The sequence below is a fragment of the Pseudonaja textilis genome, chromosome 3 (genome assembly GCF_049901715.1).
Source record: "Pseudonaja textilis isolate UNSWEBS1 chromosome 3, rPseTex1.2, whole genome shotgun sequence".
Lineage (NCBI taxonomy): Eukaryota > Metazoa > Chordata > Lepidosauria > Squamata > Elapidae > Pseudonaja > Pseudonaja textilis.
This window is the reverse complement of record NC_141992.1, coordinates 176,539,482-176,552,016: the sequence shown is the minus strand read 5'-3', so window position 1 is coordinate 176,552,016 and position 12,535 is coordinate 176,539,482. Positions and strand designations below refer to the sequence as shown.

The 12,535-nt window shown below is 33.3% G+C and overlaps 1 protein-coding gene across 5 annotated transcripts in view; it reads right to left on the bottom strand.

Annotated features, from left to right (window-relative positions):
• VPS13B (vacuolar protein sorting 13 homolog B) overlaps window positions 1-12,535 on the bottom strand; it is a 308,832-nt gene that overhangs the window by 262,544 nt on the left and 33,753 nt on the right. For all 5 annotated transcript variants that reach the window (XM_026705911.2, XM_026705908.2, XM_026705909.2 and 2 more), the window contains exons 9-16: window positions 10,998-11,093; window positions 10,331-10,453; window positions 8,543-8,680; window positions 6,578-6,665; window positions 4,352-4,543; window positions 2,784-2,953; window positions 2,364-2,558; window positions 1,956-2,080 (exon numbers count right to left, since the gene is read on the bottom strand). In XM_026705911.2, coding sequence (XP_026561696.2) covers window positions 1,956-2,080; window positions 2,364-2,558; window positions 2,784-2,953; window positions 4,352-4,543; window positions 6,578-6,665; window positions 8,543-8,680; window positions 10,331-10,453; window positions 10,998-11,093 — 1,127 coding nt within the window. The remainder of the gene's footprint in view (window positions 1-1,955; window positions 2,081-2,363; window positions 2,559-2,783; window positions 2,954-4,351; window positions 4,544-6,577; window positions 6,666-8,542; window positions 8,681-10,330; window positions 10,454-10,997; window positions 11,094-12,535) is intronic.

The window sequence follows — 12,535 nt, the reverse complement described above, 5'->3', positions numbered from 1 at the left end:
CCTAGTAACTTGTGTTGAACTCTCACTTTACACTTTTTCAAAGATTAGGATTTCAAAAAGATTCCAAAGTTTAAAAATTAGTATTTAGAAGGTATCCAGGATCGCTATCTTGATCTATTCTGTTCGTTAAATGTCCTGCCACTCCCGGCTGTCTATCGTTCCCAGTCATTCTCCGCTCGTTCTCACCTCCACTTTTCTCGCTGCTTTCTTGGGTTACAATAGATCACCCTTCACCGATACAGTACAAATTCTTTTTTTAAAAATCCTCTATAACGCTAGTTCTTTGCACTCTCCTTTGTCCTCTCCTTATTCCTCATCACGGGCTGTCATTTGATCTTGCTTCCCCTTTTTGCTGGCTTTTAGGACTTCGAAGCCGCCATCAAAAGTATGCTAGCCTTTCGGTTACTGGGCTCAATGGGGTCGCACTGATGAATGTGTATCGCCAAACTGCTCCATGAGTTTCCCCACTCCAACACGCTTCCCTTCAGACTTCGCGTATCTTTTCAGGATTGCTCCAGCATCAGAAAAGAGGGATGAAGAATGGAGCTAGCTCTTTGCTTCCTCCAGTTGTTCCAATGTCACCACCGGAAGTCCCAGTTAAAATGGTTTCAAATATCAATAACTTTAGAATTTTACAAAACAATTTAAACCAGATTTCAATATATTACCCAGAATACTCTGCTCTAGTCATGTAGTGTCACAACCAACCAACCAAAGTAACATACCTAGTAATAATGTTTTTGGCTACTAATTTCAAATATGTTATTTAATAGTAACAAATATTTTTAAAGGTATTATTTCATCCAGGCAATGCAATATTTTCGTCACATTTTTCAAATACAATTTAGAAGGACAAATATTACAGTAATAATATTTACTGATACATAATGTTTGAAAATATTTTTAAATAAAAACAAAGAAAGCTACATTGCAGATTTATCCAAAAAATAAAACTGAGATTTTCAATCATTATTCAAAACATACTACAAGGGAATTCTGTAATAGTTCATAAAATAACTTTGTTTTTAAAAATAGTGGTCTGTTGGATATGTAGAATATGTGTATCATCCAATATGTATTCCTTAAGCAATACTGTAATATGTAAAATCTCAAAACTCAGATAAAGCAGATGATAGAATTTAAAAAAACAAAGTGTACATTCAAGTTCAATCACATTACCAGGTTATTCTTCAGAACTAAGTTCTCAGTCTGCAGGCTGATTTGGATAAATCAGCTCAAATGCCATTTGATGTATTTCATCTGGAGTTCTATTCATTGCAGACTATATTTAGCAATCTGGTTATAAAATTCATTTATTCCTACTCCATTACTACAACTAGTCCTCAACAAACTTGTAAGTCATGGCCATCAGTCAATTCACCCATGTGACTGGAAGTAATTTTCCAGCCTTTTTTGCAGAGGTCTTTAAGTAAACGTGGATGCTGCATTCATTAAGTGAATGCTGCATTTGTTAAGGAAACCCATTCACTTAAATGGATGATTTTTGCCACTAACTGGGGGGGGAAAAGCCAGAAACAAACAAAATACATAATGAATCATGGTCACATGAGCATGGAATGCCAGAACAGGTTATCAAAGCTGAGCCGTCCAACATGCAGTCATGTGACAACAAGAATGGCAAGGTGATGAAAACATTTATGATGGGCCAGGAAGCTTTAGGGATCATAAAGCACCTGTTTCATGGCCATCTTAAAATGACAGGTTGTTAAGCAAGGATTATTTGTATCCTCTAATTTTTTGCCTTAGTTTAAATTAATGTTGTTGTTAAAATGAAATAAAAATGTTGAAAATTTAATCCAGCCGAATCATAGCTGGACGTTGAAAAATACAGATTGATGTAAGGAATTTATTTAATAAATTTCCATGATCAAAAAATTATAGATCATGTTTGACAGATTACATTTATACATATACACACATTATGAAATGCTTACCAGTATTTAGGTAACTTAAGCATTTTGCCATATACAGCTGTGCTGAATGGAGGAATTATTGAAGTTGGTAAACTGTAAGATCCATTAATATCCAATGATGTCAATCCCATCTGAAAACCAAATATCTTTAAAAAGAAATAATATAGTCAGTAACAAAATATAACTATTTGGGGCTTTTTTCATTTCAATGCCGTGAGATTTTTGCTTTTCTGCATATTTTAGAAAGTCTAAGCAGAAATATCATGCAAGAAACTAAATGAACAATGCTAAGATAGCATGATTTACTATATCTTTGAACCAACGGCCCATAATATGATAAACAGTTATAAGTTCCTGTTGCATTTCTAAGAAGATACCAGTGGGATGTCCTACATTATCTACTGAACAGAAAAAAAGAATAAAATATACCTTAAGATAGCAGTGCATATAGCAATAGTGAAGTAAATTATCAGATGGTTGATTAAGGCTACTGACATATTGCACAAGTTGATCAGCATACATTGGCACTGAATGTTCCAGGATCATTTTATCTACCAATATTCGGATACAAGGCAGAGGCCGTAGCAACTGAAGATTCATTGGAGTTAAGAAGCTGCTTGAACTCTTCAGGATATAGAATGCAAAATACATGGATAAAGTTATATTTAAAACTTGGAAGTTTTAAACTATATAATTCCAAATATAGTTTATATATAACTCAAGATCATCTACTTTATTATAAATTTAGCATGTGTACAAATACACAAAAACTATGTTAAGACTACATAAAAATAATATCTACCCCAAAGCACGGATATTCATTATAAATAGTTCATAAATTTATAGCACCTTTTGACCCATGATGACAGGCAATAAATGGGCAAGCAAGTTAAATTCAGCCATGGGAATAGTGATAGTGCATTTCAAAATGGTAAAAGTTGTGATCCGAGTTGGAATATATTCCTCTAAGGCAGCAGCTTCTTCTGTGCTTGGCAAAACTTTGGCTCCTTCTATAAAATCTATAATAATAAAGAGTTGGTTAAATTTAATATAATTACCAACATAAATGTCTATAGTACCATCAATATTTTATTTTATCAATTGGTTTTAATTTAGATATAACACATCAGATCATGGTTTAGGCTTGCTTTGGACTCTTGAATCCTTGTAGAATAGCAAATGGAAGTTGTAGCCTGAAGGTGGTTTGGGTGGTGCTCCAGTTAACCACAGGCAAGTAACACACATTACGTGGGGCTATTTTTACAACTGGTACAGAACACAGCAAGCAGAATGCAGATAAGGTTACCCAGCTAGTATAGAATGAATAACCCTTGCTTTGAATCTTGGCACTGGTTATCAGTATGCTTCCTAGCTCAACTCAACTTCCTTACCATTAAAGCTGTTAATGGCACAGCACTGAGCTATATTCAGGGAAGACACTGCCAAAATAGAATGTGTCTGTTGGATTACAGCATCTAGGGAATTTATTTGAGGCTAACCACCACTACTAACCACCATAAGGTCCAGGAAAGCAGTTACAATGATGCCAATTTAACAAGCTATCATCCTATAGCTCTCCATCACAAGAAACCAAGAATCAGGATAGAGTTCAAAATTACTGAGAGTTATGCAGTCTGTACAAGAATCTGATCTACTAACAGTCAAGGCAAATTGGTGACAGATAAACTGTCAATGGACTTCGGGGGAGGGGAGAGGGCTAGGCTTAGGTCTCTTTGGGGGGCACAGGGGTTCTATCCAAAAGACTGATGATGCATGTGACTCTGCTCTCAGGCTCAGACTGGTCACCTCAGTAGCCTTGTTTTGACGATCATATTTATTATTTTAATTGCTTTTTATTGTATGCTGAACTACTATATCAGTATTTATGTATCTGTACTGTTAAATAAATCAATAAATAATGCATGCCATGAACAAAAAATGTCTCAATATATCTGCTTGAAAGACTTATTATAGCTTAAATGTACCCTCATTATAATTTCAGCAATACTGTAAGTATATTTTTCCCTTGTTTTTCTTCTCTACTTACTAAATCTATTTTTTCATCCTTTGTAAAGTGACATGCTTTTATTTAAATAATAATTTTGAAGACATGCCTGACTGGACATGTTTCCTATTATGCAGGATCTTTTTAAAAAATACTATTTTAAAGTATACTTTAAAGTAATATATAGTATATTACAATATATCAAAATACTTCTCATTTTCAATTCTCAAAAGGCTCAGCAAATCAATTCATTAAGCAGATAATAAGATGGACTAACTGTGGGAAAACAATAGGCAACACTCAGCTGGAATCTCACAGAAGTTTCTCTCTCACATGCATGTTTATCCTTAATATTTTTTCAATGAAAACTCAGCTACCTTGTTTTTAAAAATTCAAAATTCACAAAACATACCTAATTTAGACTTGCTATAAGGTTCATATTCATGTTCCAGAGCACAAACAATCATTTTTATAATTCTGTGCACTGCACTGCTATCAAGTCGAAGACTGAGACTTCCTATGATAAGACTTTTTGTAGACATCTCCTGAACACCACTGAAGTCTTCAATCTTCACAGAAGTCACATCTGGCTGATTTCCAGACTCTAGAATATATGTTGGTCAGTTTCAGAGAGTTAATATATAATAAGAAAATGTCAGGGAAGGTATTTTATTATACAGCAAATATCATAGGATAGCATTTGCACCAGAGTATGGACACCTGACATATAACATACTAAAGCATTTCTTTTCTCTTTAAAGATCCAGTTATGCAAAGATAAGAAGCTGCTGTCCTGAATCTTGAACTTTGGAAAATTTATATAAGTCAATTAATATAAACAATAATGGCATGATAAGGTAATTAAACATTTCCCTATATTGTTTTACAAAATACTGTAGCTGTATACTCTAGCTTGTTTCAAACTTTATTAGAAAACAAGACAAGAACAGCATATAAATCAAATTTACAGGTCATTTAAGCTCCCTTCTCCCACTGTTAGCCCAAGGAAACTGGCCAGTCCAAAATTAAATTCAGATAAGGGAGTAGTATTTTAGACAGATTTAATTAAGTTTATCACAAATAATATCTTTTCCTTATGCCAACATATCTTTGGTAACAGTTATGAGGAAGGGGTGGGCAAATGGTAATATAAGGAAGATATCTGATTCTAGGAAGCAATTCATTTCCATCCTCCCCTTTAAAAAAAAAAGGGCCAAAGCATACAGCCAAAATCCACAAGAAATGCAGGTACTTCATCCACAGTGAAACTACACTTTTCGCAGATCCAATTCAACTGTATTAGCTTTATTTCAAGTCCACTACAGCTATGATTTCTGTTCTTTTCTCTGAAAATACCAGGAGTGACCCAAATTAAACCTAAAGTGTGAAAAGGAACTATGTTGTTGACAGAGATGTAAAAAACTAATTACTGTTTAATGTATACAGAAATATAGTATTTAAAACTGGTTTATTTCAACCAATCAGAGATTTTCAAGTTCACATAATGCACTTAATGAAAGACAAAAGATAATAAAGCAAAAGCTTCTAACTTTATTAAAGTACAGCAGGGAAGGATCAGTGAGAGGAATACTTAGATCCAACACAGCCTCTAACCAAAAGGCAATGAGGCATGAAGCCACAACTAGCATTAAAACTCAACATTGTAGCAGAAAATATTACTGTTGTATTCCACACTGTGTGAACAACGCAAACAATGTCTAATTATATGCCATTGATAATTACTGTTGTAATTTAGTTTTTTATATATATTACAAATATTTATGAATCAAATATTTAGATAATGCTTGTAACTATTAATATTAAAATTGTTTCTATGTGGAGAATGGATAGTTATTGTGCTATTAATGATATTAAAATTAATGTTGATTGATTATACAGTCAGGGAAATGTTTAGGCTGAATTTCACATTTTTATCTACTTATTGAGTTCTTCTGAAAGAGCTGGGATAGGTAGATATTGTTTGATTGTGTTAACAGTATTGTTGTAGGATGTAAGATGTTCCTAGTAAGCTGTTTTTTATAACTGATTGATGGTGATTTCATCAATGCCTGTGGGAAATAAGGAGTGGGCTTATTTATTCAACACAATCTTAGGTAAGTAACCTGGGTGTAAGAGCCATTGAACAAATTTGTTATTCCATTCTTCCAATGGGCTCAAAACTACAAAAAAATATTTGATACAACTGGAAAGTGCATCAGAAAGTACTTCCTAATGCACAGGTTTCTGAAACAAACGGCCTCAGTGGTTGATGGAATCTTTTTTTTAAGAAGCTTTTACCCATGCTGAATTACATCTTTTAAGTAAGTTATAGTAATTGGTTTTTCACTTCCCCTTTGCCTCTGGAAGCTATTTTCATAACTCAACATTCCTCAAAGTGAAGAACTGAACCCAAGTTTCCTCAGTTATAAGATATCACTATATTTTGATGCATATTATTCTGAAATCAAAAAACAAGAGGTGGATGATGGACAAACAGGCATTAAAGAAATCAGGCCAGATTTAAGTTTGGCTTTTAAAAGGTAAGCCTAAGGACAGGCGGTCAAGGACTGTCAGGTGCCTCTGAATAAGCTTTTGTTTCTGTTATTCAAAGAGAAAAGCAAACAAAGAAATTAAGTACCTTTGCCACTGGTGCTCTCCATTGTGTACAGATAATCCATGTAGAAAGCCCCAAACCTTTGCATTCCTGTTATCTCTGTGTACATCTCCTACCAACAAAGCAAAGTACATACAACTAATGTTCTCTTAAGAAAGAATCTTGAGATTATAACCCAGCAGTATCAGAGCTATATAGAAGTACTAAAGATATATGCTTGTTTGGGTTTGTGCATGAATACATGGTAAAGCTTATCAATACAAAGGACAGAGGTTAGTCAAAGAATTCATCCTTCAAACAGCTAATGCAACTTCCATACCAGGCTACACAAAAGGGCATCTATAAGCCTTCTGGATCTTTTGTTCATTTTTACCAACAGAAGCTAGTTAATTAGTACCTTAAATTGAGTGAATTATCTCAATCTGACCTCTTACTTCCTAGTAAACCAGGTGACTAAAATCTAACGTTTGCAATTTACAAAACATTTAGGAAATGTAATCTGAATCAATTAGGTTTATTTGAACTCTGTAGGAATTGTTTGTTCATTGTCTATAGGAAGCAATGAACCTTAAATAACATTCTAATCGTATCATTAGACTTGAAGATGATATTAGCTGAGGAGAAGCTATGTACCACTAATAAAGGAATATTTTAAGCTTTAACAAAGTAAGTGTATCAGTTAGATCAGACTGAGAATTGATAGAAAGTTCACCATATAAACTGAGACTTCTCACAAAGAAAGGAAGGAAGCCTTCTAAGAATTATACATCTACTGTTACTTTTTAAGATGTTATAAATGGTTTGAAGTGAGTAGTAAACAGTAAGTAATCAATAAAAACAAAATGGATTGAGAAAAGCTCCAAAAATTTCTATACCACATTAAGGAGAAAAAAAATGGAAAATGCAATTCAACGTACGTTTCTAATTTCACATTTTATTGAAAATAATTGAAACATGGAGGATGAATAATGAAATTACATTATAATACAGTGGTACCTTAGTATCAACTGCTTCAAAATTCATCGAATTTGATACTCGATGCTTTCTGATGCAAAAATCTTGTCCCCATACTTATCTTTTCCACGGTACTTGACATGCAAAGTAAAACTTGCTGGCATCAGCTGCCTCATAACGTGCTGCTCCTAAAAGGGTCACATGGTAGGTATTCGTTCTTTTTGGTACTCCCAGAAAGCCTCCCAGAAAGAATCCCAGACAAGTATTGAGATACCACTGTATTGCAATTAACGTCTTGAGGTGCTGCTTCAAAATTGTTACCAAGTTTCTTCCACCTCTCTATCCCAACTTTAGTTGTCATGCATTGTACTCTAATTGGACGATCTCAAAAGTTCTTTTGAAAAACCTAAAATCCTGGACACTTGAATTAAGACTGTATTGCTTTAAAGAATCTGAATTGCTAGAAAATTAGCCTATTGCTTCTGAATATTCCAATACCAATTAACTTTTGCCCTTTAATTTTATCAAAAGTTAAGTAGTTTAATGAATATACTAACTTTCATTTCTTATATTTACGTCTTGGCAGTCTTTGGCATCGCTTAAGGGAACATACTACCTTTATCTCATTTTAATAAGCACAAAAATCTTGTTAAGGTTGCAAGATAGTAGCCTACCCACAACTAATCAATAATTTTATTACATAAAATGATTTAAACAGAAGCTCTTTCTAATCCCTACTGAAGATTCTATCCAATTAAAAAGAGCTAATTTAATTTTTTACACCACGAGAAGTAACACACTTGGCCACCTCATGTTGATTTTAGCCTCTGAAATGTAAAGAAAAATACATATTCCAAGAGTTTCTGGTTATAACTCTCATATACCTTTCTTAGCACAAAAATTAAGATCAGCAAGTAATAAAATATTTTAAGAAATTGCATAACACATATTTTATAACTGTATCTACTAAACGTAAAGTGTATAAAGTCAGAAGATCTGACTATTAAGCTAACTCAAATTAGGGATGAAAAAGACCTTGTGAGCAGCTGCATCCAAAATAAATTCTGCACGGACACCATTGTTTTCGGGACTTCTATAATCAAATAGTGAATTAGTAAGATAGGCCATCCCTTTTGTACTGAGATTTTCTCCACAGTAGAAAAAGCATGCTTCCTGGTATAAAAGGGGAAAAAATTAAAATATGTAAGAATATAAAGAAATCACAGCATAGAACTTAAATAAACCTATTTTTCACAAATGTAGATTACTTCCAATACATAGTAACTAGTGGAAGTTGCTCATTTTGCTAATTCAACACACATGATATCTTTACCGGTAGTCTTTGACTTATGACCATTTTTTAATGACCATTCAAAGTTACAATTTTTAAAAAGCTACTTATGATCCATTATCAAAGTTCTGACTGCTACTCCCCTTGTGATCCTATGATCACATTTCAGGACTTGGCAACTGGTTCACCTTTACATTTGGCTGTAGTATTCTGCAAACACGTATTGCAATTTGCTACATTTTTTGCTGGTTTGTAACAGATAAACAGCATTCAAGACAATGGATTCGTTTAATAACTATGTGACTCACTTAACAACTGTATGATTCAGTGATTTGCTTTGCAACCATTGTAAAAAGGATCATAATCAAATCTGTTCATGTGCTATCTCGACATATGACAGCAACAACTCATGGCCAAATTTCTGGGCTCTATTGTGGTCATAAGTGGAGGAGTACCTGTATTTTCTTTTAAATTTCATAAAATATCTCATAGTTACTAGGATTACCACAAAATACTATGCAGCAAGTCAGATTTAGAGATTTGCAAATCTCATTATTAGCAAATTAAACCTACTCTGCCCTAAATTTTATACTTATGCTCTGTATAAGTATACAGTTTGCTTCATTATATATGCTACCTCATGTATGTCAGGCATAAACAACCAAATTCCCATCGAAAGATGTCAACTAGATGGTTTTTTGCTCAAGCCTATATGTAGGAATCTTCTCAGACTGATGGTGCAGCAAGGTGAAACTAGATAAATTTCAATGGCATTCAGGGAAGGTCAGTTTTCAAATTCTTACACATATATAGGGACTCCAGACTAATTACCTGTTTGACTCCTTACCCTGGTCAGCCAGTCTATCTCCTACATCAGATCACACTCAGCTAGAGTTTTTACTACAGGAAATTGACATTTAGTGAAAATAATACTTTAATAGCATTTACTAATTATACAATTCCAGTATTTTGATGAAAATTATCAAGACCCAATCGTTATGGTATGTGTGTATATGCAGAGACTATATCTATCTATAGCTATATCTACCTATAGTATATTTATACTTATATCTATATCTATCAATCTATATACTCTATTTATATATTTATATTTACACACACACACACACATCAGAGTGTTCCAGAGCTTGAACAAAATGAATATTAATATTGATAAATACAGAAATTTTCCCAAAATGTTATCAACTCTTTAGTTGAAATGTCCTGCCCATTTCTTTTTTTTTACTTTGAGATCTAAAAATGTACTTCAGATGTGTTCATGAACTGAATACATATACAATATTGGGATTTTTGTTCTCACTGATATTTAAATCACTGAGGCCCTAATTTAAAAAAAAAGTTTTAAAATTACTATCACTTAAAAAGTGCTACTTAAATCCTGTTCTGACTTTCAGGATGAGACATGGCACTCTGGATCTAAGTCAGGACCTTTTAAAAAGTTATAAAACTGTTTCCAGGCTTTCTAACACATTAGCGTGTCTGTGATCCAATAAAATATAAATTATACTCACTGATTCACTTCTATTCTTGTTCTCTTCAAAATCTTTAACTCCCATGATTCCTTTAAGACAAAAAGCTTGGCAACCAACAAATCCTATCTGGCAATTAAAGAAAGGTTCTCCTCTCATAAGGGCCTGGGAAGAAAATGTAATGTGGTATAAAAACAAAGGGCAATGGTTAATATTCAAACTACAATGGGATCTTACACCTAGTTATGCATATATAAATAAAACAAGAAAATAAAGACACATAAAGAGTTCAACTTCTGGTGAAAATTAGACAAAATTATTCAGTTTTCTTGAAAACAGAATATACATGATTTGCCACTGCATTTTTCTGGAATGTTTTTGACTTCCCAGTTAATTTACAATCCTTGATACTTCAGTGAAATTAATAGCTTTATGGATTATCTTATATGTAGGCTCACTATACTTAATTAAAAAAATAAATCAAATAAAAGAATACTTTTAATGGAAAGACATGAAAATACTCACTCCTGGTATATAACTATAATCTAAAAATGGATCTCTTTCAATAATTACAACTGTCCAACAAGAGAGGAATATAAAAAAACAATACTGTAATTGCCAGCTGAAAATAATAATACTGATAAAAAAACTACTGATGCCACGATTTCTACAATAAATTAACACTGTACAAAAGTACTGGAAAGATTACCTCAACTGTAGTTCCTTCTTGTTGCCAGCAAATTATTTCTTTGGATTTTACTTTCTGTGGACTGTAATAACTACTTTCAGCTTGCATTTCAGTGAGCTATGTAACAATATGAGTTTTACCATTAGTCAACATTAAAATTAAATACATGCAAGATCTCATTATTCTATAAGAAAAAAACGATGACAGATTTTAGTTTTGCTGAATATGATAATGCAGGAAACATGTACACTGAACAGCTATGACGTATTGTCCACACAGAAAATAACTTGGACATAAATACACTGGCTTAACGTATATACTGCTACAATTGAAAAAAAAAAATCTGAAATACTTTTACTTTCTCCAATCATAAAAAATGAAGAAAAAAAGATAAATTACCCTCTGTGCAGGTGTAACATAGTTTATGAATAAAACCAAATGTTATGAAGCACATTGTAATAATACAGGAAGTAATTTAAAAGATGGAAGTATTCAGTTGACCCTTATGAAATCATAAGAAAATACTTCAACTTTACACACATACACACACTCACTCATACACTCACTCACTGGTTAAAAAGGTTAACATTATGCATTAAAATAGGTATATTAATATCTTGCTTGTTTTCAGCACTTTATTCATCTTTAACTACCAAAATAATTTCTTTTAATTTTTTTCATAAAACAAAATTTCTAGAAGTTATCATTACTTTGTCATTTCTGACTGAGTATACACATGGTTGACATTTTAAAGGACAATTGCATAAGGCAAACATTCAAGTAAAACAGGAAAAAATCTTCAGCTGTATGCAATTATTGTAGAGGAAAAGCAATTAATTGATTAAAAGAACTCAAACGTTGCAAGAACAATTTCTGACATTAGGAAAATGCTACATTTAATTTGGTATGATTTTTTTTTAAGCTGGAGTAGTATCAGCTACTCAGAATGCTAATGCAGAAACCTGACCTTATTTTTAACCAAAATATGAACCACAAATTAATTCCATACATTTTTTAGCATTCAAGCAGAACAATAGATTCTAATGTTTGCCTTCTAAATGCCACCATAATACCTTTATAAATTCCAATTTATACTGTAGAAAAGTAACGTTAACAATTTTTGAATATGGTTAAATTATTTTATTGCAGGGAAATGTACAAGAATAGCTAAAGTGGTCAATCTTAAGGAGTTGTAGTTACAAGTGGTCTTTGACTTAATTCATTCAGTAACTGTTTGAAGTCAAAGCAGCACTGAATAAAAGACCTGCGCCCAGTTCCCAAAGATACTCCACTGCAGCGCCCAGGTGGTTCCGTGAATTCAGATGCTTTGCAGTCCACCCACACTTACAACTGCTGGAGCCCTTCACACCCCACATATTTCCCACCATCTCTGCCCTTCTGAGTGCCCCGCACTCTACCGCATACTATAACCCTGTTATCCTCTTGCTGCTGCTGCTGCCTCCAGTTGACCTTCACCGTCTTCTTCTTCCTGATGTTGACCCAGGATCCAGGCAGTTGAAGAGGGTGCAGCCACAGTGAGCACAGCAGGATGATTACCT